The sequence below is a fragment of the Staurois parvus genome, unplaced genomic scaffold (genome assembly GCF_062004578.1).
Source record: "Staurois parvus isolate SC_StPar_1 unplaced genomic scaffold, SC_StPar_1.0 ptg000070l, whole genome shotgun sequence".
NCBI classification, from domain to species: Eukaryota; Metazoa; Chordata; class Amphibia; order Anura; family Ranidae; genus Staurois; species Staurois parvus.
This window is the reverse complement of record NW_028317866.1, coordinates 790,198-816,967: the sequence shown is the minus strand read 5'-3', so window position 1 is coordinate 816,967 and position 26,770 is coordinate 790,198. Positions and strand designations below refer to the sequence as shown.

The window sequence follows — 26,770 nt, the reverse complement described above, 5'->3', positions numbered from 1 at the left end:
TTTCAAGTTCATATAACAATTTTATTAAATTAAGTGCCGACACAGGTTTATAGCCAGCGCTGATGCCCATAGAAAGCCATAGCATTCAGAGTTCGCGATCGTAAGCAAGAAATCTATCGTGTGTTGACCTAGGGGGAAGATAAAAAAAAAGTAACCAATCAATGTACAGGGCATATGCAAAACTTTAGCAAGCCTAAAAAAAGGTACATGTTTTAATATAAAGAGAACATTTTTCAGACGAACATCTGGTCTGAACTTCCCAGCATGTGATGACATCCTGTCAGACTCAGCATGCTGCTAGCAGGGTAAGAATATTCTGATTCAAGAGAAAAATCAGTGCTATATGCGCCTGCTGCTGTCAAAATGGGAGGAGGGAGCAGGGACTTGCTGGGAGTCGTGTTGTCTATGAATGCGCACAGCACTGGCTGGCAGTGTGCACACATGGGTGTTTTTCTGGCAGCTAAGACTACACCATAAAAAGGCCCAAAGTTATAAAAAATAAACAAATCATTTTTGGAGTACATCACTGGACATAGGACGCTTCATATTCAGTGACTACTTTGAATATGCTACCACCAACAAGACAGGAATTCCCAGCTCAGTTATAACCATTCCTATCTTTGCGGTAAGCAATGAGGAACAGACAAAGAGGAGAGGAATCTCTGTGTTCTGTGATGCACTCCAAAATCAATATATGTTATGGGTAAACCTTGTACCTAAATACAATGTGGGTACAGGGACACACAAAAATGCCACTGGTTAGACCCCTCCCAACGCGTTTTAGTACCAGAGTACATCGTCAGGGGATTGCGTCTCTATACCCACATTGGAAGCACCTTTCTACTGCTGAATAAAGGTGATTCTATTGGTGGTCTTACACTATAAGGGCTCCCACTTTTCTTTAATATTTTGGATTATTTATATTACATTTTGACAACTTTATGGCTCTCGGCTTATGTGGATCTCCTGGTGAATATTACATGTCATGCTGTTCTTCCAGTGTTCTACTACACAAGCGTTTCATGATCTGTCCCAATTGGAGATCATGTGGATCTGTTCAGAGGCTGTATACCTTGTGGTGGATGACACATTTGGAGAATACTTATCTACTGATTTTCTTCACACATTGAAGGTATTGCAAGGACACTGTTGATTCACAAATTCATTTCATCACAGGCATGAGCACTTTTTTTTAATGATAATTGGTTTGTGTACTAATCTGATGTATTGCATTTGGTGATTCGAATTTTCACTATTGATTTCAAGGAAGCGCACCTACAAGCATATTTGGTTATGTTTTTATTTGGTATTCAGATAAACTAGTGTGCAGCATCCAATACTTTAGGATACACCAAGTGAAAAAATATATTTTACTTTTTATACATCCTTGATTATACAGGTCTGAGAAATAAGATGACAAAAGCAAGAAAGCACAGCCAACTGCAAGAGCCTGAAAGCACAAAGTAATGACAAATCTTCATCTACTAATAGAAGCCAAATATGACTAGTCTAATGAAACTGCTAGCATACAGACAGGCAACCTTATTGAATAAGTCACATGATGTGCAAGAAGCAGTAGTCCATAGAAAGCACACCTATATCATGCTAATATTTCATACATAATGCCGAATTCAGCATCCTAAATCCTACGAAGGGCTCATTCACATGGCATTAGGCCAGGTTCACACTGGCACGATGTAGTTCGGGTGTAGCTATGGTTCTGTGGTACCTGCTATTAGGGCAGAGTTTTACAGTGGGGATAAGTCCACTTCAAATAAAAACACAAGGCTGCATGCATTTAAATACAGAAAAACTATTTAAATACTGACCACATCATCAATCTTCAGGATACAACGAACAGTTTCTGTAGCCAGAGTCAATGAACTGATAGACACCAACAGTGGTTGAACAACCAACTCTTCCAAAATGTTTGATATTCCTCCCTGTAATCAGAACATCCATTTTTAAACAATCTATTCCTTCTTGCAGGGTGATATAGTTGGAAAACAAACAAATAGAATTACCTTCCGCACATTGATGCCAGCTGTCTTCTCTCCCTGCGCATGTCTGTTCCTCAGCTCTGTCACAGTTGATATTGGGTTAAGACCTGCATTTTCTGCAAGTGTGGATGGAATAACCTCCAAAGAATCTGCAAAGGCTCGGATACAGTAAGACTCCATGCCACTGAGGGTTCGAGCATATTCATTTAGATGAAGGGATAATTCAATCTCTGGAGCACCTCCTCCTGCAATCAGAGCTCTATAAAGAAAAAAAATAAAAAGGAAGGACAACCCCATTACGCTCTTCTACATTCTCTCTCACACAGGCAGGCACAACTGTCTATTCCTAAAGCAACTCCTTTCATAAATTAATCCACAACTTGATCCAAAACTCACTGGTGCACAATCACTGAACAAAAACTCTGCTCTTGTCTAGTCTGTCCGTAGAGATCCAGTCATACCCTCATTGGGCGTCAATACCCTACCACTCAAACATCATAGAGAAGGTGACGCCAGGCTGTCAAACTCAGCCTGCATGCCAAGTCACCTCTGAGCTTCTCGTGCCACTGTTCTCTGTATTCATCTACTCTGGGTGAACGATGGTGGTATCATATTATTTCATACATGTCTACAGGGGGGAAACTGTGGTAGGCACATTACACAACATATGTCTCTCAAGGGAAGAAGAGACTGATGTGAATAGTTCATAATGATGTTGTCTTTAAAGAAAAAAATAAAAAAGGAAAGGCCCTGCAGGGAATACAGTGTTATATAAAAAGGAGCAACACTATTTTATGATGTGCTATAGTTTCAATAGTTTCTCCTCTGGATTAAGTAAAAATTGACCACTTGACTACCAGGAAGGTTTTACCCCCTTCATGACCAGGCCATTTTTTTGCTATTCAGCACTGTGCTACTTTAACTGGAAATTGCTTGGTCAAGCAGCACTGTACCCACATGAAATTTACAACTTTTTCTTTTCCATACATAAACAGTGCTTTCTTTTGGTGGTATTTTATCACCACTGGGTTTTTTTTGAAAACAAAAAAAAAAAAAAAAAATAATTCTCCATAAAATTTAGGCAAAAATGCATTCTATGTCTTTGGTAAAAAAAAGACCAGAAAGTGTATATTAATTGGTTTGTGTGAGAGGTATAGCATCTACAATATGGTGTATACAGTATTTTTGAAAATTGATCAACCTTGATGTACTGGTTGTCTTATTTCTTGCAGCCTTAAAATTCCAGGACAGTACAAATGCCCCCCAAATGACTTGTCTGTGGAAAGTAGGCAGTCCAAGGAATTTAGTAAGAGACCTAGCCAGTTTTTGGAAAATTCTTTTATACATACTGTCACCAGTGCAGTACAGCATCGTCAGATGGCTGGTGTGGTGTAGACCAGGGATATGGACTGGTGACAGTATGGAGGAAAAAATTTAAATAAATACATTTAACAGTCTTTTATTCAATAATTAAAAAAATCATATACATACATACATACATACATACATACATATATATATATATATATATATATATAAATAAAAGTATTAATTCTTCACTGTTCTTGTTCTTTTACTGTTTAACCATCCCATCAGAGTAGTCACTCTACTACTGTGAAGTTCACGGTTATAAGGCATAGTTTTAGCTGTCATGAATAGGTTATCATTCATGATAGCATAGTTACTGTTGACATGCTGCGACCGGCTACAGCTAAATCATATGGTACAGATAGCCAGGTACCATATAGTAACTGTGAGCCAATCACAGCTTCACAACACTAAACAGGCAGTCATGAATGGAAACCTTTGATGATTGTTTTGTTTACATTGTAATCATGTGATCGCTATGACCAATCATAGCCATCACATCATAGCCAGCCACTATGACCAGGTCGTGGTAACAGTAATTTGCTGTGTCAGGTGGTTACAGTAGTCACAGGAGCATTGCGCTGCACGCCCATGTGCCAGGCAACATACATGGATGTGATTATGAATGGCTGCGCCATCTGCACCAAAGGAACAGTAGGCAGGATGGCAAGTGGTTAAAAAAAAGGTCTGATAGAACTACACAAAATACCTCTTTTTAACTAAGCAGCGGATAACACAAAGTGCATCATGAATCGAGCGTTCAGCTTCTTCAATAACCAGTTTGTTGGATCCACGAACAACAATTGTAACCGTTTTTCCAGGATTGGCACAACCAGTTATCTACAGGAAAAGAAACAGGGACAAAACAGTTATAACAAGAATCAACAATGGACCTCACCACAAAACATCTCTTGTTAGGTCTGTAGGTAGGTTTGGTATTTAACCACTTATACATAGAGAATATACACAAAAAACAACAAGTCTACTAATCTCTTCAATGAACAAGGGAAAAAAATCCACAAAAAAACAACACACTTACCTTTACTAGTTTTCCACTCCCATTAAGACTAACTTCTTCAGCCAGTTCAGCTGATGCCAACATGTCTGGAGTAAACTGGTCAATGTGTGCAATTGGCTTAGTTCCAACTGTCTGGAGAAATATAAAAGGGAAACAAATTGGGCTCTCAACATGAACAAATTAGCCATTTCTGGCATACATAAAATATAATAGAGCAACATGTAAAATGAACACCAATTAAAATATTGTCACAGAGCTACTAATCTCATATTTGAAATGCTGATCTTTGAACTCAGGAAGTCCAAAAGTAATCCAAAAATGACACAAAAACAGGCGGGAATGCCTTGCACAGAGAATAATAGTGCATGTCATTGCAGAGAGCAAACAGGGTCCATGTTTAGTGATGTAGTCTCACCTTGCATACAAATTCAATGTCTTCTCTCTCAATGTCCTTAACCACCATGATCTTCATTTTATTTAGGAAGTGTAAGGCAAGATCACTAAGGGCATCCCTGATAACAGCAAGCAAAAATATCAAATCAAACAGCATTCATTTTAATTCAAGCAAACAGGTATATTTACCTCAAATAGGATTAAGCAGTGTGTAATAATGGTATTTAAAAGGGAAAAATCAACTGCTTTTGTAGACATTTTCTTTTTATGGTCAGAACTAAACATTTTTTAAAAGTAGGTTTTATTATTGTAAATATTAAATGTTGTATAGTATTTTATAGTATAGCTGAGCAAAACTGTTGGTGCTATATAAATACTGTAAAATAATAATATTTTTTAGCTGGCTTTTTTTTTACTTTGCTTTTATTGCCTATTTACAAAACACAAAAATGCTATTTTAATTTGCACATAGTTGAATGGCTTATAGCAGTCACTAGTGTGTTGTGTCCTTAGCCAATTCATGGCACACTAGGAATTTGCCTGTATATGTCCATCAAAGAAGAACTTTCTTAAAAAAAAAATAAATAAATAATGGACGGTGTTTAAATATCTTACTTTTATCAAAAATTCCAAATTAAGGTGTTTATTCCTCATGCTAGAGGCAGAAGGTGGAGCTGGTGTACAGCACAGATACAGCCCATACTAGAACCAATGTTTCTTGGCTAACAATAGCAAGGAAATGATTTGAACTGCTGCATTTAGAATATCTAAACATAATGATTTCTATTTGTAAGCTAGTCTCTACAACTTCGCTGAAGCAGTTCTCTAAAAAGAACAAAACGTGGCATAACTAAATTCTCCACCATCGGTGGGTGGCAAATAACCTGCTCCCAGACATATGACAGCAATTACAGAAAAATCAGCATTATAGATTACAGGTCACTGGTCCCTATACATCAGTCAATCGAACATAACTGATGTGATATTGTTCATTATACCTTAAAATAGACTTTTGTATAAGAAGAAGATTGCATCCAGCTTTCTTTATTTGTTTCACAAGATTGAGGATGTAGTTTCTCTCCTCACGTAACACTCTGTCCATCTGTGCATAGTCTGACACCACGATTTGATTGTCCATCTGAAATTAAACTTAGGGCTTACAATTCAAATAATACATGGTAAAGAAAAAAAAAAACCAAAAAACCCCACACACAGGGAAGTTAAAGTCAGGTAAACAGTCACACAAAATACTTATCCTGTCCATATGCCATAAGGCAAAAAGGGTATTCCCTTTACCTTTCCCTTTGGGCAGTTTTGTTTACGCTGTGAAACTGAATATTGTAAAATTGTTTACTGCATAATCTGCAGCTACTCCACCACATCCAGTCATGTTTAAAATAAGACAGACGTTCTAAAAATCCTTAATTAAAATATCATGTAGCTTAACCAGTTCCCTACCGCGCTATAGCCAAAGGACGGCTACAGCGCGGTTGTCTGGTTGTGGAACGACGTCCATGGACGTCATTCCAGAACACTCCCCCCTGCGCGCCAATGATCATGGGATATAGTAAGTGACCAATCATGGCGGCCTTTTACCACGTGATCAGCTGTGTCCAATGACACAGCAGATCACCGATAAATGCAGTTGCCGGGTGCACTTTCCTCAAGCAGTTACAGTGTGCCCAGCAGCGCCGCCCACCTGTGCCACCCATCAGTCTTGCCTATCTGTGCCACCTCACCAGTGCCCATCAATGCTGCCTATCAGTGCAGCCTCATCAACGCACATCAATGAAGGAGAAAAATTACCTGTTTGCAAAATTTTATAATAGAAACAGAGAAAAACTTTTTTTTTTTTTAAATTTTTGCTCTTTTTTTGTTTATAGCACAAAAAATAAAACCCCCAGTGGCAATTAAATACCACCAAAAGAAAGCTTGATTTGTGTGAAAAAAAAAAAAGAAGATCAACATTTCATTTGGGTACATTGTCGCATGACCATGCAATTTTCATTCAAAGTGCGACAGCGCTGAAAGCTGAAAATTGGCCTGGGCAGGAAGGGGGTATAATTTCCCAGTAGGCAAGTGGTTAAAATCAGCCACACCTTGTGCATGTACCACATTTTACAGGAGTGGCCTAAAACAAAACATAGTTATCTTTTATGAAGCTAAAGGGGTTCTTGTTGATGTAACATGGATGACTGCCTTTAGTGACACATTGACAGGAGCAGAGTCTAGCAGGGGAGCCTTTCAATTACCGTATTTTTCGCTCCATAAGACGCACCTGACCATAAGACGTGCCTAGGTTTTAGAGGCGAAAAACAAGGAAAAAAAAATATTCTGAACCAATGGACTGCAGACACAGTGCAGGGAACGACCAGAGACTGCAGACACAGTGCAGGGAACGACCAGAGACTGCAGACACAGTGCAGGGAACGACCAGAGACTGCAGACACAGTGCAGGGAACGACCAGAGACTGCAGACACAGTGCAGGGAACGACCAGAGACTGCAGACACAGTGCAGGGAACGACCAGAGACTGCAGACACAGTGCAGGGAACGACCAGAGACTGCAGACACAGTGCAGGGAACGACCAGAGACTGCAGACACAGTGCAGGGAACGACCAGAGACTGCAGACACAGTGCAGGGAACGACCAGAGACTGCAGACACAGTGCAGGGAACGACCAGAGACTGCAGACACAGTGCAGGGAACGACCAGAGACTGCAGACACAGTGCAGGGAACGACCAGAGACTGCAGACACAGTGCAGGGAACGACCAGAGACTGCAGACACAGTGCAGGGAACGACCAGAGACTGCAGACACAGTGCAGGGAACGACCAGAGACTGCAGACACAGTGCAGGGAACGACCAGAGACTGCAGACACAGTGCAGGGAACGACCAGAGACTGCAGACACAGTGCAGGGAACGACCAGAGACTGCAGACACAGTGCAGGGAACGACCAGAGACTGCAGACACAGTGCAGGGAACGACCAGAGACTGCAGACACAGTGCAGGGAACGACCAGAGACTGCAGACACAGTGCAGGGAACGACCAGAGACTGCAGACACAGTGCAGGGAACGACCAGAGACTGCAGACACAGTGCAGGGAACGACCAGAGACTGCAGACACAGTGCAGGGAACGACCAGAGACTGCAGACACAGTGCAGGGAACGACCAGAGACTGCAGACACAGTGCAGGGAACGACCAGAGACTGCAGACACAGTGCAGGGAACGACCAGAGACTGCAGACACAGTGCAGGGAACGACCAGAGACTGCAGACACAGTGCAGGGAACGACCAGAGACTGCAGACACAGTGCAGGGAACGACCAGAGACTGCAGACACAGTGCAGGGAACGACCAGAGACTGCAGACACAGTGCAGGGAACGACCAGAGACTGCAGACACAGTGCAGGGAACGACCAGAGACTGCAGACACAGTGCAGGGAACGACCAGAGACTGCAGACACAGTGCAGGGAACGACCAGAGACTGCAGACACAGTGCAGGGAACGACCAGAGACTGCAGACCTTTGGGGAGGGAGGGGGAGCGGGTACCTGAATTTGACAGGTACCCGCTCCCACTTCCGCGGAGTTATCCTTCCCTCTTCTTCCTGGGCCGGCTTCTGTGACAGCCGGGTGCCCACTGCGCATGCGCGAGAAGCGCTGCGCTTTGTGAATGGCCCGGCGCCTTCTGGGAACTGTCATGTGTCCCAAAAGACACCGGATCATTCACAAAGTGCAGCACATGCGCAGTGGGCACCCGGCTGTCACAGAAGCCAGCGCGGGAAGACTGTGCAGCGCTGGAGTGAGGAACAGGTAAGGCCCTGCAGGAGAGAACAGCTGAGCGGCCGGCCTGGTATTCTGACATGGTGGTGGCAGAAATACCGGACCGGCCGCTTTATATTCGCTCTATAAGACGCACTGACATTTCCCCCCCTTTTTTGGGGGGAAAAAAGTGCGTCTTATGGAGCGAAAAATACGGTACCTTACTGAAAGTGCTCCCTTACTGGCTTCAAACGCTGCCGAATCTCAGTGGCTAACATCTTGCTGCCCAACTAGGGAGGAAGTCCATAGACACTAGCAGGCAGTCTCTTTGTGATCCTGACGCTGGAGATCTGTCGCCAGCATTAAGACATCAGCCTAAATTCAGGATTCACAAATCCCAGCATCCATGTTTCGAGTTAAAAAAAAAAAAAAAAAAAATTTACAGTCAATGACAAAAATTCTGAGCGCTTTATTGCCTGTAGAAATGCCTCTTGGCTTCTAAGCTGGACTGACTCACTCCTAAAGTTTCAATTTGTCTATCACAAAGTGCATGCTCATGATACACTTCCTGTAAAGAAGATGGGGGGGTGGAGATTGAAATTTAAAAGTTTTTTATACAACACCCTACAGATTACAAAAAAAAAAACAAAAAAACAAAAAAAAAAAAACACCATGCACAGACAATTAACTTACATCTGTTTTTGGAGCAGACAAACAAAACTGGATCAGGCCGATCTTTGCTTTCTCTACACGTGTTACTCCAGTGTTTGCCACCTTCTGTGTTAAAACAAGTCCTTCAACCAGTTCACAGTCATCAATGGTTCCTCTAAGAGACAAAAAAAGTATTAATATACAGGACAAGTAGTGGTTTGCAAGTTTATTTTAGGAAATATTGTGCCAACAGAGCTACAGCTGGATACTTAAAGTGGAACTTCACTCAAAATTGTAGGTTCTGCCTTAACCCTCTCCTTCCTCCCTCCAATGTAAACAATTTTTAAGTCAGAGGGTACCTAGCTTTGACAGGTACTCATTCCCACTTCCATTCAATCACCTAGGCAATACACTCAAATATTCAGACGCGTACAGAATGATGGCAAATATTAACCATTCTGTGATCATAAGCAGCAAATGTGCTTTATAATTTTATATATGACTTCATAGGCATGCTCCAAGATAGCTGCCACTCTCCAGTTCAGTATATCCATAAGAATGCACCAATGCAAAACACCTTGATGAACATAAGGCACCTCATTTACATATTGATCCAACCATCAGCAGTCTTCATTTAGTCACCTTGGTTGCAGAGTGCATGAAAACGGATGTCTCTGCAAGTGAAATCTGTGCATCAGTTCCCATCAGTTTTTCTGCACGTACAGTGTGACGGAGAAAAAAACCCAAAAAACCCCCCAAAAAATCCACATAATTCATAAGGAAAGCCACTTCATCTGAATAGGCTACCCAATACACCACAACAGACCAAAAATTGTGCATGCACATACCCTCCATCAGAGCACTGCAACACATTGGAAGTCCATTAGAAAGGCACTACATTGCAGATTACCCTTCGTTACCTAAGATTATTCATGTTACTTTGAATATTCATGTGATTTATTTAAATTGCTAGTTACCAAAATGTATTTTTCTGTTACCTCAGCCAATGCATGTTACAAAACAATGTAGTACAGGATTCATAACCTGGCTGTCTGAACAAAAGGTTGTACTGTATTGTGATGGATTAACAACCATCCTTACAGCTTTCACACTAGAAAAATAAAAACAATCATTCCTTTATCTGCACTAACAATTTACTCCATCAATCTTCATGAACAGTCATCTAGACAAGTGATATTTAACAAACCAGTGCAGAAAACTGCAACATGAGAATCTAGTGGCCTGCTGTGACAATGAAAGGTGGCATTGGTGTTTTCTTGTCTTTATTTTCTACACTTTGTACATTTGTAAAATTCATTTTTTCAATAAAAAGATTAACTAAAAAAACTTGTAATATTTTATTCAGGTAGTGTACAACTGCGTCTGGATGCTTAATGTGAAATTTTCATGAGCAACATAGACTATGCATATCCACAAATCTTCTAATCACAGAGAGAACTAGGATGTTCCACATTCCAGGACACTACGCTACAACTGAACTCATCTGTGTTTTGTCTGCCTGCTATGCACCCTCCTAGGGAAGGGGAAAAAAAAAAATCAAAATAAAAAAATCAAAAGATCAACCACACCATAGCAGCTGATCAATTCAGAATATTTTCATTCAACCATCTAGTGTATATGCCTGGCACCTTTCGGCCAACCTTCATTTTGAAAGCAGTCAGAATTAAATCAGTTGAAATTGTTAGTAAGCACTATCCATTTATTCGTGTACCCAAGTTTCTTGACAATTTTAATGTCCCGAAGATCAACGCTATTTGCGGTCAATGGGTCGATCACCTTCATCACAGCATCCACACTCATCGGGGCAAGCAAGCTGGAGTACTGAGAAACCACCTTAACCCAAAAAAAAAAAAAAATTGGTCACATATGTCAGCATAGCTGTCTAAGAAGAATAAAATTACAAATACACTAAGAAACAATTACACTATGAAACAGCAGACTTAAAGCAACCATTAATTTCTCTCCTATTGATAGTAATAGTATGATAGTAAAAAATAAATGATAGTAAAACAGGTTTGCTTGAACGCCACCTTACCCAGCAGCACAAGTACTTAATTTCCCTGGCACTCCGTTTACTGCAAGGAGATGAAGGCTACAGCTGGAACTTCTGGATATGGAGGTGCATGTACCTCTCTGCTGCCTTTGATACAGTTGACTACCAACACTATTTACTTGGTCTCTGTGACTTTACTCTTCAATGGTTCTCATCTTACCTATCTCACCGCACCTTTAGTGTCACAACTCTACTTCCTCTTCTCCTATTCCTTTTACCATCAGGGTCCTCCAAGATTCTGTCCTTGGACCTCTTTTGTTCTCAATCTACACCTCCTCCCTGGGTCAGCGGATAGCTTCCCATAGCTTCCAATACCATTTCTATGTGGATGACACCTAAATCTATCTTTCTACCACTCGGCTCATCCCATCAGTTTCCTCAAGTATCACCAATTTACTAACAGACATAGACTGGATATCACACCACTTCCTCAAACTCAATCAATCCAAAATGGAGCTCTTAATATATCCTCCCCCATGTGCCCCTTCCCCTGATTTTTCTGTCAAGATTGATGGCACAATTATCCCACATGCCAAAGTGCTAGGATAACCCTGGACGCTGAACTGTTCTTTCAGGCCCACATTCAATCCCTGTCCAAATCTTGCTGCCCCAACCTTAGCAACATCTCCAGAATACTCCCTTTTTTTTTTAACCAACACCACCACAAGGCTTCTAATTCATGCCCTGATTATCTCTCGTCTCCACTATTGCAACTCCCTCCTCACTGGACTACCTTTACATAGGCTATCTCCACTTCAGTCCATCATGAATACTGCTGCCAGACTCATCCACCTTTCTAATCGCTCAGTGTCTGCTACCCCTCTCTGCCAATCCCTCCATTAGCTTCTGCTCACCCAACTAATAAAATTCCAAATACTAATAACATACAAAGCCATCCACAACTCTGCCCTCGGCTACATCACTAACCTGGCCTCAAAATATCAACCAAACTGCTCTCTAGCTCCATTGTCACCTCATCCCATGCTCACCTACAGGACATCTCCTGAGCTTCTGCCATCCTATGGAACTCCTTACCTAAATCTGACTATCTCCTAATTTAGGTGTAAGCTATAACACCAGCAACTATTTACACAGGGCTCTCCTTCTGTCCCAGCAGCTGGGACTTCAGAAAGAATCCAAAGAAACGCAGGAGGTAAACACAAAAAAAAAAGTGATTTCTCCCATGCCTACCATGGACACCACAGGAGAGAGGAAGAGAAAAAAAAAAAAAAAAAAAAAAGATGATGGTTCTCTTTGGATGGAGGAAAAACAAATACTGGAGGACTAGGCCTGGGACTGCCTCTTTTAAAGTCCTTCCTGTTGTTTCTGCCTCTGCAGGTGGAGCCTCTCTCTACTGTGCTGTCCTGGACAGGAGATCTAAGAAAAACTTCAAAGCACATCACTTCAACAGAGCTGGACCTTAATGACGGCTCTTAAATAAGCATTCTACCTCCTTTATCATTTCAAACGGCACTCAAGTATTTGGAAATCCATCAAGAAATCTTCAGTAAACTATTAAATATAACATACTTTCGAGTTGAGCGATGTTGTGGCACTGTTTAATAGAGTTTCACGATCACTTAACTCCACCGGCTGAGCCATGCTGCTCAAAATTTCAACTCCTTTCTCTGCAGCCAACTGGAATGACTCAGAAATAGTAGTGGGGTGGATTCCTGTGCAGGTAAAAAAAAAAACAAAAAACAAAAAAAAAAAACACACACACACAGCACAATTAAAACATGTTCCAAAGACATAAATCCATAGTACAGACCAATGGACATGCTTACTTACTGTAAAACAATATAAATATATATATATAAATATATATATATATATATATATATATATATATATATATATATATATATATATATATATATATATATATATATATAAATAATTTTTTTTTATTTTTAAGTTCATCTTTTCCCCAGGTAAAAAAAAAATACATTTATTATTTTTGGTTGCAGGAGCCTGTGGTGTAAACCAATGCACTAGCGATCGGCAGATCGATGGTGCCATGCAGGTCTCCTGCAGACCTGTCAGTATATCTGCTTGCCCGTATGGGATAGAAGATATACTCACAGGAAGATTCTATAAACTACCATGGCCAGTAAGGCTGTTGGGACTTGTAGTTTATTCATTCACAGAACACTGAATGATGTGGCTGCACGGGTGGAGCCCTGCACAGCCACGCTGTTTTTAAAAAGTGACAGCTAGTATGGGGTACTTCTCCCTGTATGTCTCAGTTTCAGGGATGTCAGAGCAGGTTGCAGCATTGTGAAGATGTTACACGTTCCACCCTAAAAACACGGGTGGAACATGTAACAAACCTCCACCTTTCAGCATTAAAATGATTTTTGATGCCCACTGGGCTATACCTGGTATATCTGATAAGATTTGTGATTAAGTGGCTTGCAACTCCAGATATGGCTACTCTGGATTTGTTCAATACTCGGCTAGCAAGTGCATCAGGCAGTGCAAATTCTTAATCTGTGGATAAACTTAATATATTGTCTAATTTGAACTGCTTGTGTGGGAGTTCTGATGACCAACGATGTAGGCACTATATTTTGACCTCATTAAGTGTCCTAGATTGTTATGGACAATGGTATTCAAGCTGACAACATGCGAAGTTAGATGTGAAAAAATGTAAAGATGTTTGTGGAACCAATTATATTGATTTAAAATAACTGCAGTTCATGAGCTTCAGTTAAGTGAGCCTGTCTAGGCTGAGATGTCATCAGTTAGCTGCACACAGGAGAAAGCATTTCCTCAATCTCATCTCCCCCAGTGATCAGACAGTAATATTGTTACACTGTAGAAAAGTCCAAAGCGAGGAGCTGTAGCAGAGGCTGATCCGCGTCTGGACTTTGTGTACACAATGATTATGCCAACTAAGTCTGCACCTTATTACAGAAAACAGAAGCGAATTATGTTAACATCTGAACAAAGATGGCATCATCCTTTTGAAAAGCAGAGTACTGCACTGTCAGTAGCAATACCGTGATCTTTGATAATACATAGCTAAGCATTACACTCACACATTACCTACCATATATGCAGTTAACATAAGATATACACTATATTGCCAAAAATATTGGGACTCCTGCCTTTACACGCACATGAACGTTAATGGCATCCCAGTCTGTAGGGTTCAATATTGAGTTGGCCCACCCTTTGCAGCTAGAACAGCTTCAACTCTTGTGGGAAGGCTGTCCATAAGGTTTAGGTGTGTTTATGGGAATGTTTGACCATTCTCCTAGAAGCACATTTGTGAGTTCAGGCACTGATGTCAGATGAGAAGGCCTGGCTCGCAGTCTCCGCTCTAATTCATCCCAGAGGTGTTCCATTGGGTTGAGGTCAGGACTCAGTACAGGCCAGTCAAGTTCCTCCACCTAAAGCTCGCTCATCCATGTCTTCATGGACCTTGTTTTGTGCACAGTCATGTTCGAACAGGAAGGGGCCATCCCCAAACTGTTCCTACAAAGTATGGAATTGTCCAAAATGTCTTGGTAGGCTGACTCCTTAAGAGTTCCACTGGAACTAAAGGGCCAAGCGCAACCCCTGAAAAACAATCCCACACCATAATCCCCCCTCCAAACTTTACACTTGGCACAATGCAGTCAGGCAAATACCGTTCTCTTGTCAACCGCCAAACCCAGACAAGTCCATCGGACTACCAGACAGAGAAGCGCGATTCCTCACACAACACGTCTCCACTGCTCTACAGTCCAGTGGTGGCGCACTTTACGCCACGGCATCCAAAGCTTTGCAGTGCACTTTGTGATGTAAGGCTTGGATGCAGCTGCTCAGCCATGGAAACCCATTTCATGAAGCTCTCTACGCACTGTTTTTGTGCTAATCTGAAGGCCACACAAAGTTTGGAGGTCTTTAGCTATTGACTGCATACAGCTGGAGAATTTTGTGCACTGTGTGCTTCAGCATGTGTTGACCCCGCTATCATTTTACGTGGCCTAGCACTTCGTGGGTGGGCTGCTGTTGTTCCCAGTTGTTCATACCCCTTGAAATTTTCCACATTTTGTCATGTTACAACCAAAAAAGTAAAATGTATTTTATTGGGATTTTATGCGATAATTGTGAAGTGGAAGGAAAATGATTATCAAATTTTTTACAAATAAATATCTGAAAAATGTGGCGTGCATTTGTATTCAGCCCGAGTTAATACTTTGTAAAACCACCTTTCACTGCAATTACAGCTGAAAGTCTTTTTGGGGATGTCTCTACCAGCTTTGCACATCCAGAGAGTGAAATTTCTTGCCCATTCTGCTTAGCAAAATAGCTCAAGCTGTCAGACTGGATGGAGAGTAACTGTGAACAGCAATTTTAAAGTCTTGCCACAGATTCTCAGTTGGATTTAGGTCTGGACTTTGACTGGGCTATTCTAACATGAATATGCTTAGATCCAAACCATTCCATTGTAGCTGTATGTTTAGGGTAGCTGTCCTGATGGAAAGTGACCCTCTGCCCCAGTCTCAAGTCTTTTGCAGACTCACAAGTGTTCTTCTAAGATTGCCCTGTATTTGGCTCAATCTATCTTCCCATCAACTCTGACAAGATTCCCTGTCCCTGCTAAAGAAAAGCTTCCCAACATGGAACTGCCACCATGTTTCACGGTGTGTTTTAACAATGACTTTCTTCTTGCCACTCTTCCATAAAAGACAGATTTGTGGAGTGCACGAATAATAGTTGTCCTGAGGACCGATTTTCCCACCTGAGCTGTGGATCTCTGCAGCTCTTCCAGAGTTACCATGGACCGCTTGGCTGCTTCTCTGATTAACGCTCTCCTTGCCCGGCCTGTCAGTTTAGGTGGACGGCCATGTCTTGGTAGGTTTGCAGTTGTACCATACTCTTTCCATTTTAGGATGATGGATTGAACAGTGCTCCATGGGATGTTCAAAGCTTGGGATATTTTTTTTCATAACCTAATCCTGTTTTAAACTTCTCCATAGCCATATCCCTGACCTGTCTGATATGGTCCTTGGCCTTCATGATGCGGTCTGTTCACGAATGTTCTCTAACAAACCTCTGAAGGATTCACTGAACAGCTGTATTTATACTGATTGACAGACTTCTGAAGGCAACTGGTTCCAATAGATTTTAGTTAGGGGTATCAGAGCAAATGCACGCCACACTTTTCAGATATTCATTTGTAAAAAAAAAAAAAAAAATGCAGAAAGCCATTTATCATTTTCCTCACACTACACAATTAGGTGCTACTTTGTTTTGGTCTATCACATAAAATACATTTAAGTTTTTGGTTATAACATGACAAAATGTGGAACATTTCAAGGGGTATTAATACTTTTTCAAGGCACTGTACTTTTGGCAATATAGTGTATCTGATGCTAGGTCCATTATGAGCCCCTTATTTCCTGTGTGCGTTTCCTGAGTTCTGATAAGATAAGCAATGGCAACAAGAGCAAAAAGCAAAACAGCATACACATTAAGCAACAGGCAAATCAATGCAAAAAAAAAAAAATGTTGCACTCTGCAAGCCACAAAATGGTGATGTTTAGATATTATAATTAGCTTGTTTGCTATAATAAGGTGCAAGCTAATTTAACACAATCATTGATCATGTCCAAACATTCTCTACATGAGCAGTACGGTAAATGTTAATGTGGATTTTCCCACTGGGATAAATATTCAGATGTGTACTGAATGATAACAAACGTCAACCATTCTGTGGTCATAGGCAGCTAAAGTGCTTTATAATTTTGTAGAACGGGTGGATGGGTGAGCAGAAGGCTGATCATGTATCATAATTCTAGAATATAGGCAACTCTGTAGAAAGCTTGCAAGCTCCTACAACAGGATTATCGGCTTATGCGTAGAGAAGAAGTGCTGCATAGCACGTGGCTAGAAAGTCACGCTCCAAAATTGTTTCCACTCTCCAATCTCCTCTGAGTATATACATAAGAGGTAAGCAATGCAAAACACTTTGATTAACATAATGCACCTCATTTGCCTTTTAATCCAACCATCAACATGCAGTGTGCATTTAGCCACCTCAGCTCAGCATCTGAAAACAAACATTTCAATGCACTGGGAGTCAAGATTACTCCACAGTCATGAAAAGGTCCATCTGTGGAAGGGGGCAGTAGGATTGGTTAAGTCATGGCAAAAGGGGCAATGGCCATTTATTTCAAAGTACGTGTATCCTTTCACTTCCTGACCAATAAAATGATTGTCCCACGGACAATATGTGGAGGATAAATCTCTGAAACACAAGACAACAAAACCTTACAGAGGTTATAATCCTCCCCTACATAAAAAAAAAAAAAAGTTTCTAAAATTGTACATCACAAGACAAAGGAGTTAGTAGTCAATGGTTATGCTGCCACCTTCAAGCGAATGGATACTGGCCAGTAAAAGGCAGAAATCCCAACCCAGGCATGTAAGGAGATGGATCTTTAAACTGGTATCCATTGTTATAATGACTCCATTTGGAGATGTAACAGCTTCAGTTTAGTTTCTCAGGAAGTGCTTTCATTTTTCTGTAAATGGATTCACCATATATGGTAGCTCTCAGCCATTTGTAGTTTCTGTTCTTCACGTATCTATACTGATAAGAATGTAAGGTTTCATTGGTCATCCTGATTAAGCAACGCCTGTTGAGTTTCTGTAGAACATCTATTGTGTATTAAACTTTTAGAAATACTGCTTTTCCACTTCAGTGTCTGGAGCTTTATTTCTCCCAGTTCCGGTGGTAAGGGATAAGAGAGGACAGGTCGGGCTACAGACAGAAATTGAGCCTATCAATTTGGTGTCAGAAGTGGGATTCAGAGTCCTGAGTGCTAACCATTACAATACGGAAACCAAATTGATAGGTTTGATATGATAAGAGGAGCACTGTGACGTGGGAGTCCTATTATACCAGCGGGTGGGGAATATATCTCCTTACAGTTTCTCTCCCCCACCCCCTGGTATAATAGGAATCCCACATCACAGTGCTCCTCTTATCAACAAACATGCAACAAACTCCCATTCCGGAGGCTCTGGATATATTTGTAGATGGTTCTTGTTCCAGACCTTCAGATGATATTTTTTTAGCAGCAGACTTGATAGCCATAACCAGAGCATGTGAACTTTTTGAGAATCAGGATATAAATGTTTACACAGATTCTAGGTATGCTTTCGGGGTTGTACATGACTTTGGAAAAATATGGCAGAGATGGGGATTCACTACTGCAGATGGAAAAGGAATATCACATGCGGACCTAATAAATAATTTTTTGAATGCCATTCATAAACCTAGGTCCATAGCTATGGTAATCAAATTCAAGGCACACACATCTTCCTCTGATTTTGTAGTCAAAGGCAATCCGCTTGCTAACTGCACTGCTAAGAATGCCGCCCTCAGCAACTACTTTTACAAAACTCCAAAATGTCTTTGGCCATTTTAGACCCATCTATGCTACTGGAGCATTCTCTCCTTAAAGAACTGCAATATACAGCAACTGAGGGGGATGTGAAATACTGGCAACAAAAAGGATTTACATTAGATACAAATGGCCTAATGTCAAAGAGAGGTATAATAGGACTCCCACGCCATAGTGCTCCTCTTATCATAGCACAGTTCCATGGCATAGGACATCGGAGTTGGCAGGTAGTGAGAAATGAAATAAAGAAGATAATTGGCAAAGGAAGTCATCCCTCAATGGGAATGACTGGTAAGTATAGACTCAGACAAAGGACCAGCATTTACCTCAAAGCTTACACAACAGGTAGCCAAACTGATGAGCATTGACTGGAAGTTTCACATACCCTACCATCCACAGAGTTCTGCTCAGGTAGAATGGGCAAATAGGACCTTATTGAGGAAGGCAACAGGGGGGGAAATTTAAGGGATGGGAGGTGAATCTGCCAACTGTTCTGGCTGAGATGAGGATGACACCTAACAAAGTCACTAAACTTTCCCCTTTTTAAATTCTTATAGGCAGGCTATTCCCCCCACCCCTGGACAAGATGCCCTTTGGAAGTTGTGCCATGTGATCTAAAATTAATTTAAGAGAGATATGTCCAGGAATTGATTAGGGTGTTGAATGATGTATACGGTGATATTTGTCTCTCGTTTCCTCTTCCCACAGGTGATCCAACCCACTAGTACAAGCCAGGAGATCGGGTAGTGGTCATGGAACTTCATAGACACAAGACCATAGATCCTATCAAGGCATAAGGCATCCCCTCAGAGTCATTGCTTTGGAACATCCCATGTGGTAATGTCTATTCATTACTTTGTATGTGATGTATCATTAAAAAACCTTTTTTTTTGTTTACAAGTAAAATCTTTTTCTTGGGAGTACATCACAGGTCAACAGAGATCCCTCCCCTTCAGCGTGGGTTCCTCGTTGCTTGCTACAAAACTGTGATTTAGGCATAACCCCCTCTCAACTAAGCGGAGTGGGAATTCCTCCCTTTTCCTCTGGCCAGTGTCCATTCACTGGAAGGTGGCAGCACAAGCTATGTAGAAATGACTATTAACTTGTCTGTGTCCTATGATTTACTCCAAGAAAAGGGATTCTACAAGCAAACCAAAAATCTAAATTTTGTCTACAGACACATTTTAACCTGCAATGAAACAGCATGTACAAATACCTTTTTGTAGCAACTTAGCACAAGCATCCAGAAGAGATCCAGCAATGACTACAACAGATGTTGTGCCATCTCCAGCTTCTATATCTTGGGCCTTGGACAACTCAACTAACTGTAATAAAAAAAAAAAATAAAAAAAAATAAAAAAAAAAGAAGCATTAACAAATGGACATACCATTGTGCACAACAACCAAAATACACACACTAAAATACAGTACTGCTTCAAATCAACTGCATCCCTTGTGTCTGATCTGGAAGGAATGGCCTAGTTAAGAATCAGGCTGAATCTACCAATTAACCCCTTCTCGCCTAAGGGTAAAACAAATCTAAATGCCTAAGCACAATTTTGCAACGTTGACATGTGATAGTAAAACCGTACATATCATCACAACTACTTTTTGCATCCAAGTGGATTATAGCGCGTTTTTTTCAGGACAAATTGGGCTTTCATTTGGTGGTAAATGGTAATGGATATCTCCTGATTTTTTTTCTTTATTATCGAAGGAAAACTGGCCCAAAATGGTGAAATTTTTTTTTTTTTATTTAGCTGTGTGTTTCTTTTTACTACCATAACCTACCACCAAAGAACAACCCAAAATAAATCCTCCAGCTCTTGACGGTCGCAGCGATACCATATGTGTATGTTATTGTTTGTACCCGGTAGTACAGCCCAGAAACAATAGTGCGCATTTTGTTTTTGTCTTTTTTTTTTTTAACCTAAAACACACTGACACCAATTTTTTTAAATCCTGACCTTTGATCCTGTCCCAAACACTAACCCTGGCACTGAACTAGATCAAACCTTGATCCAGCTATTTTTTTTATTTATCTATTTTTTTTTTTTTCAAACATTTTTTTTCTCTCTCTGCCAGGAGTTAGAGAGATGCAATGTATCAGAGAGAGAGAGAGAGAGAGAGAGAGACACACACGAGGGCCGGGCTGTACAGTGACTGATCACTGTGATAGCCAATCAGAGGCTATCACAGCGATCATGTGACCCAGAATTGGGAGTCCTGGGTCCCGATCGCTAGAATGGGACCCGGTGCTCTCAGTGACACCACGGTCTTTGTGCTGGGAGCGCGCTGTGTAGCGCGCTCCCAGCACAAAGACAGGTACGCAAATATGCGGCCCCACGGAAAAAAGCCCAGTTCTGTGAGATTGCATATTTGTGTTACGTCGGCATCAAGGGGTTACGTAAACAAGCAAGTGCATGTTTTTCACAAGCCGAAAACTAATTCCAAATTAATGAGTTCCTTTAATGCACAAAAAAAAGGGAAAATAAATAGTGTGAATAGGCCTCATAACTTCCAACAGAGCAATTTTTAGCTTCCTAAAGTACCAAAATAATTTTGTAATTCCCTTCTAATAACCCATTTTTTTCACTGTTGCTAAATGAGGAAAGAATAATAAAAGGAGGCACTATTGGGTTGGTAGAAGGGAACATGTAACGGACTTCAGTCAGAGTTCACACCAGGGGCCAAGATATTAAGCCAGAAGTGACCAGGATTTGCTTTCAGAAATTACAAAGAAATGCCAGAAGTGTGCTGGAAAAGGAATTAACAGTCATAGTTAGCCTATTGCAAAAATAAATAAATGCACCCACATTGATTGGGGGGGGGGGGGAAGGGGGTGGAGTTTAAGGGAAAACTTTTAACAAAAATAATAAAATGCTTATTTATCTTACAGGTAAAAGTGTGTATTTACTAATTATTTTAGTTTTAAGAGCCTAGACAGCATTGCACCAGTTATTAGTGGATCGCTGGTGCCATGCAGGTCTCCTTCAGACTGCCAGTGTAATCTGTCTGCTTGTACCTTGGACGAGCAGACAGTTTTACACTGACAAGACTACCATAGCGCACAACAGCAACGTGGTAGTTGAGAAAAAGAAGCCGATAGCCGCAAAGGCTGTTGGAAGTGTAGTTTTCCTATTCACAGAATACAATAAATGAATGATGGATAACAGGGAGCCCCTCTTTTTTAAAATTGTGACAGTTAGTGTGGGGGGGGGGGATTTAGACACAACTGTACAGACAGAGCCACACACAGTCACATTATAAAACTGCAGAGAAAAGAACCTACAAATTCTGTAAAGTGGAATGCTTTGAGGGTGGTGGCTGTAGACTGTGACCAGGTTGCATGTACCACCCTAAATATGTCCTGCTTAGCTGTGCTGCTCGGGAGTGACCACAGAGCTAGTAGAAGGAAGAACAGCCTGTTGCTATGGGTGAATACATGGAGAGGTGATGATCAGGAGGCTATAACACAACTGTTTGACTCTAAGAACGGTGTTCCTGAAGTTTCAGGTGAATACTTCATCTGATGGGTATTTTTGGGTGCTTGAAAGTGAGGCAGCTGAAGTACTACTATCATTATCTGGCAACCTAGGAGGGGTGGATGGACTGCGACTGGATGTCAACAAATACAAGCATGTGTTAAATACTTGTGAAATTACCAATTTTTTTTCGCCCCATAAGACGCACCCCCCCCTGTGCATCTTAAGGAGCGAATATGGAGCGGCCGGACTGGTATTCCCGCTACCGCCGTATTAGAGCGGGGCTGGCCGCTCAGCTCTACTGTGCAGAAGAACCTGCTCCTCGGTCCTACCTGTTCCTTGGTCCAACGGTGTCCTGCTTCCATCGACCGTCTTCTCTCCCTGGCCCAGGCATCTTCAGTGTGGGCACCTGGCTGTGACAGCTTGCGGCTTCCCACTGCACATGCACGAGAAGCACCGAGCTTTGTGAATGGCCGCCTGTAGTCTTCTGGGACCTGTCACGTGTCCCACAAGACTACGGGTTAGATAACTCCTACCTGTCAAATCTGGGTACCCCCCCCCCCCACAAAGATTCGCAGCCTCTGGCCATCTCCTGCACTGCGTCCGCAGCCTCTGGCCATCTCCTGCACTGCGTCCGCAGCCTCTGGCCATCTCCTGCACTGCGTCTGCAGTCCATTGGTTCCAAATATTTTTTTCTTGTTTTCCTCCTCTAAAATCTAGGTGCATCTTATGGTCAGGTGCATCTTATGAAGCGAAAAATATGGTAATATTTACCAGTAGTCAATATCCTGCATAGTATGTACCCAACAAAAGCATAGGTCACAAACAGAAAACTCACAAGATTAATCTGTCGCCTAAACAAGACTACAGACTTTTGTGATACTATTTCTAAACGCCATTATGTTTATTCCATGTCCAGACATTGAGGATGTTTCTTTCTTGGGCTCAGTGTATCTGGGTGGATGCACCTCAATTCACCAACAAAATGGATGGTTCTGTTCCCAGTTGTAAAGGAATTGCATATTCTTCTAAAGGTTTTCCCCTTTAAAAAGGAATACAGCATATCATTTAGAAAACAATTCAAATCAAAAACTCACCATTTTTGCTGCTGGGTGCAAAACTTGCATTTGTTTCAAAATGGTTGCGCCATCATTTGTAATTGTTACATCGCCTTTACCATCCTGGATCTTAAAAATGCAGAGTATGTTAAAATCAGGAACAACACAGATATTTTCACATCATGTTTTAGAATATGTATAGCTTACCATTTTATCCATGCCCTTTGGTCCAAGACTGGTTCTGACAGCATCAGCAACAGCTTCACAAGAGAAAAATAAATAAATAAATAAAACACCAGTTTACTCTTACACCACAAAAGTACGACAAATTCTGCTTTCATACCAGAAAACCTACTTGAGTGAGTACAACCATCTTCCATTCAGCTAGCAAACATTCTATTATCGTTTCTATCTAAAGTAAACGTTTGATAAATTAATAGACTATGTAGACCGTGGTAGGCTGACTGGTCCACCTGATTTTTAAGCGTATACCAGCAGAGTACCAGCCAGCATCCGAACATTCCTACAGCAACAAGGAGTCTCCCCTGAAGATGGATTTCGGTTTATCATGATGCAAAATACAAGAAGGATGGTGAAAACTCTTTGTAAAGTCAGTAGGAATGTTTTTAAGTCTCTAAACCCCTCACTCCATCCAGACGCCCAATACAAAAAAAAAAATCTGTTGTATCCTGCCTTTTTAGGGCTGCTTCCCCAAACTTCCAGTCAGGGAGAGCACACACTGGCTGCATCACATGGGACAGTGCAGTTTGGAGCTGCTGATTCTCAGTTAGCTTGAAGATGGTGGGAGGTGGAGTAGGGAAGAGGTTAGCTGTCATTAGGCTTCAGAGAGGGTGAGATGGATTTATGTTGGCGAAATAAAGTGGAACTAAAACAAGTTGTATTTGCGAATACTTCAACAGTTTCTGTCCCTTGCTGGCATTTTCTCCTAGATGCCTGTCTTTGTCTGTCTTCATTGGCTGGTGCAGGATGACGTCACTCCTGTGCATGAGGTTGTCATCCCAACACACAGGGACAGTGCCGCCGATGTCAGCTGAGCTGCACATATGCTGGAGAAGACAGTGAACAGGCAGGTAGGCATCTTATTGCAGAAGAAACAATGGAGTTGATTTATTAACGGCACATATTTATTACAGGTAAATATATATTGCCATCAATTTACACAGCGTTTTATATATATATATATATATATATTACACTCACATCAGTCCCTAACCCTCAAGGGGTGTACAATCTCAAGTCCCTAACTTACATTCATACATACATATACTAGGGACAATTTAGACAGGAACCAATTACCTACCTGCATGTCTTTGGAGTGGGAGAGGAAACTGGAGTACCCGCGGAAACCCACGCAGTCACAGGGAGAACATGCAAACTCCAGGAAAGTGGTGCCGTGGTTGGGATTTGAACCAACATCCTTAGAACTGCCAGGAGGAAGAACTAACCATTTAGCCACTGTGCTGCCCAAGTGCACTTGCTCTAAATCTGAAAATGCTGTTTTTAATTTTGATTGCACACGATTGGGTATCCTTTGCAAAGTGAACAACTGCACTTGCAGTGCACAGTATATTTGCCTTTAGTAAATCAGCCCCATTGTGCATCTCTTCTGCAATATAAAGCCTGTCTGCCACTCTGGAACTTTAGTCCGGCTTCAAATTTTTGCAAGAGGTGGACTGTTCCTTTAACTGCTGTGAATACAAAGTGCCATACTTGCTGTTTATAAAAGGGGAGGAGCATAATCACACATGTATCCATGGCACCCTCAGGCTGGGCCGGCCCCTTCCTCTGTCATCTCCAATTTGGTGCAACAAATGCAACCGGGTGATAAACCCTAAACATAAGGAGACCCCCACACTCTGCAATACGGGGGAGGAATCTAATGAAAGACTGGGACATTGTCCCTGAGCACACATCCCTATACATCACTCTGATCACACCCCCTGGAGGTGACCACTCATCCTACAATCATCTTCAGATCTGCCATCACACACTGTACAATCATCTTCAGATCTGCCATCACACCCATTGGAGGTGACCACACACCGTACAATCTTCTCCACATCTGCCATCACACACACTGGAGGTGACCACACACCGTACAATCTTCTTCGGATCTGCCATCACACCCATTGGAGGTGGGCACACACCGTACAATCTTCTTCAGATCTGCCATCACCCCCATTGGAGGTGACCACACACCGTACAATCTTCTTCGGATCTGCCATCACACCCATTGGAGGTGACACCACACACACCGTACAATCATCTTCTGATCTGCCATCGCACCCATTGGAGGTGACCACACACACCGTACAATCATCTTCTGATCTGCCATCGCACCCATTGGAGGTGACCACACACACCGTACAATCATCTTCTGATCTGCCATCGCACCCATTGGAGGTGACCACACACACCGTACAATCATCTTCTGATCTGCCATCGCACCCATTGGAGGTGACCACACACACCGTACAATCATCTTCTGATCGGCCATCGCACCCATTGGAGGTGACCACACACCATACAATCATCTTCGGATCTGCCATCGCACCCATTGGAGGTGACCACACACACCGTACAATCATCTTCTGATCTGCCATCGCACCCACTGGAGGTGACCACACACACCGTACAATCATCTTCTGATCTGCCATCGCACCCACTGGAGGTGACCACACACCATACAATCATCTTCGGATCTGCCATCACACCCATTGGAGGTGACCACACACCATACAATCATCTTCGGATCTGCCATCACACCCATTGGAGGTGACCAAACACACCGTACAATCTTCTTCGGATCTGCCATCACACCCATTGGAGGTGACCACACACCGTACAATCATCTTCGGATCTGCCATCACACCCATTGGAGGTGACCACACACCGTACAATCATCTTCGGATCTGCCATCACACCCATTGGAGGTGACCACACACTGTACAATCATCTTCGGATCTGCCATCACACCCATTGGACGTGACCACACACCGTACAATCTTCTTCCGATCTGCCATCAGCTATAGAGTACAAGGCCCCCGACTGATTGGAAGCAGACTGGGTTGTAGGAGTGTCCTCCCATTACACAGCTATGGCCATTGTACAGTGTATATCCACCACAGCACTAGAGGGCGCTCTGTCTCTCCCCCCCCGGCCGAGCTCCAGTCACATGGTCACCCCATGCGGCCCACCCCGGGCGGAGGCTCACCTTTGCCGGCGGAGATGTTGCTGAAGCGGATCTGGGCCGGCTTATCCCGGTCCTGGTAGGCTCCCCTCTTCTTGCTGGCTCCATTTCCTCCCCCGGGCGCCGCTGCCATGACTTTAGGCAGGGAGTTATCCGGCATGACGGACAGAGCGCTCCACACACTCGGATATCACGGGGTGCTCGGCTGGGCGGAGGATGACGATGGATTCTGCTCGCCCCTGTCACAATACGGAGCCTGAAGCTTCCAGAACAAAACGCCGGTTGAAGGAGGGGTTTCTAGGACGTAAGAGAGCCTCTACATTGCGTGATGACGTT

The 26,770-nt window shown here is 42.2% G+C and overlaps 1 protein-coding gene across 1 annotated transcript; it reads right to left on the bottom strand.

The window, feature by feature from the left end:
• Positions 1-26,741, bottom strand: CCT4 (chaperonin containing TCP1 subunit 4). Its single transcript, XM_089669178.1, has 14 exons — positions 26,459-26,741; positions 23,431-23,483; positions 23,263-23,352; positions 19,897-20,005; positions 12,805-12,947; positions 10,933-11,054; positions 9,243-9,375; positions 5,778-5,917; positions 4,802-4,898; positions 4,408-4,518; positions 4,078-4,208; positions 2,025-2,259; positions 1,830-1,943; positions 1-128 (listed from the first exon to the last, which is right to left on the bottom strand). The coding sequence occupies exons 1-14, from the start codon at positions 26,592-26,594 to the stop codon at positions 114-116; spliced, it is 1,629 nt and encodes a 542-aa protein (XP_089525304.1). The 5' UTR covers positions 26,595-26,741; the 3' UTR covers positions 1-113.
• Positions 26,742-26,770: the final 29 nt, after the last annotated feature.